The sequence below is a fragment of the Eimeria mitis genome, genomic scaffold, assembly GCF_000499745.2.
Source record: "Eimeria mitis Houghton genomic scaffold, Emh_scaff2419, whole genome shotgun sequence".
Lineage (NCBI taxonomy): Eukaryota > Apicomplexa > Conoidasida > Eucoccidiorida > Eimeriidae > Eimeria > Eimeria mitis.
The window spans coordinates 3,383-4,027 of NW_013570757.1; the positions used below are offsets into that span (position 1 = coordinate 3,383).

Here is a 645-nt window from a genome sequence, read left to right on the forward strand (position 1 = left end):
CTGCTGCGGTGTACGTACACCTGAAGAGCCTCACCCCCTGAGCCTTGATGCGTTCTCCTAGCTTTTGTACTTCCTCTGCCACTGCCTTCTGCTGCAGCAGCAGCGAGTCACGCTCTGCTTCTGTTGCTGCAGCAAGGCTTTCCTGCAGCAGCAGCAGCAGCAGCAGCAGCAGCAGCAGCATGGTAAAGGTAGTAGCAGCTGAGCTGGCAGCAGCTACAAATGAAGAGAAACAAGCAACCGTGTCCAACACGAAAAGAAAACCCTAAACCCTAAACCCTAAACTGTTTTGATCTGCACACTACTGTAAACCCCAAACCCTAAACCCTAAACCCCTAAACCCTTAACCCTAAACCCTAAACGATTAGACAGAAACACAGGCTTGAGTCCAAATAAATCTTTCTCTCCCTCAAGACTTATTTAGGGTTTAGGGTTTAGGGTTTAGGGTTTAGGGTTTACCTGCTGAGATATCTCCGCCCGGGTGTCTGCGATGCGGCAACGCAGAGAGCTTATATCCTTTTTCAGTTGTTCTATAGAATCCTGAAACCGCAACAATAGTCGCAAATAGCTTGCTGCTGCTGCTGCTGCTGCTGCTGCTTGTGCTGCTGCTGCTGCTTGTGCTGCTGCTGCTGCTTGTGCTGCTGCTGC

The 645-nt window shown here is 50.4% G+C and overlaps 1 protein-coding gene across 1 annotated transcript in view; it reads right to left on the reverse strand.

The window, feature by feature from the left end:
* EMH_0053550 (HEC/Ndc80p family protein, putative) overlaps nucleotides 1-645 on the reverse strand; it is a gene marked incomplete at both ends in the record, with an annotated part of 6,602 nt that overhangs the window by 2,218 nt on the left and 3,739 nt on the right. The window contains 2 exons of the mRNA XM_013497018.1: nucleotides 35-142; nucleotides 457-537. Coding sequence (XP_013352472.1) covers nucleotides 35-142; nucleotides 457-537 — 189 coding nt within the window. The remainder of the gene's footprint in view (nucleotides 1-34; nucleotides 143-456; nucleotides 538-645) is intronic.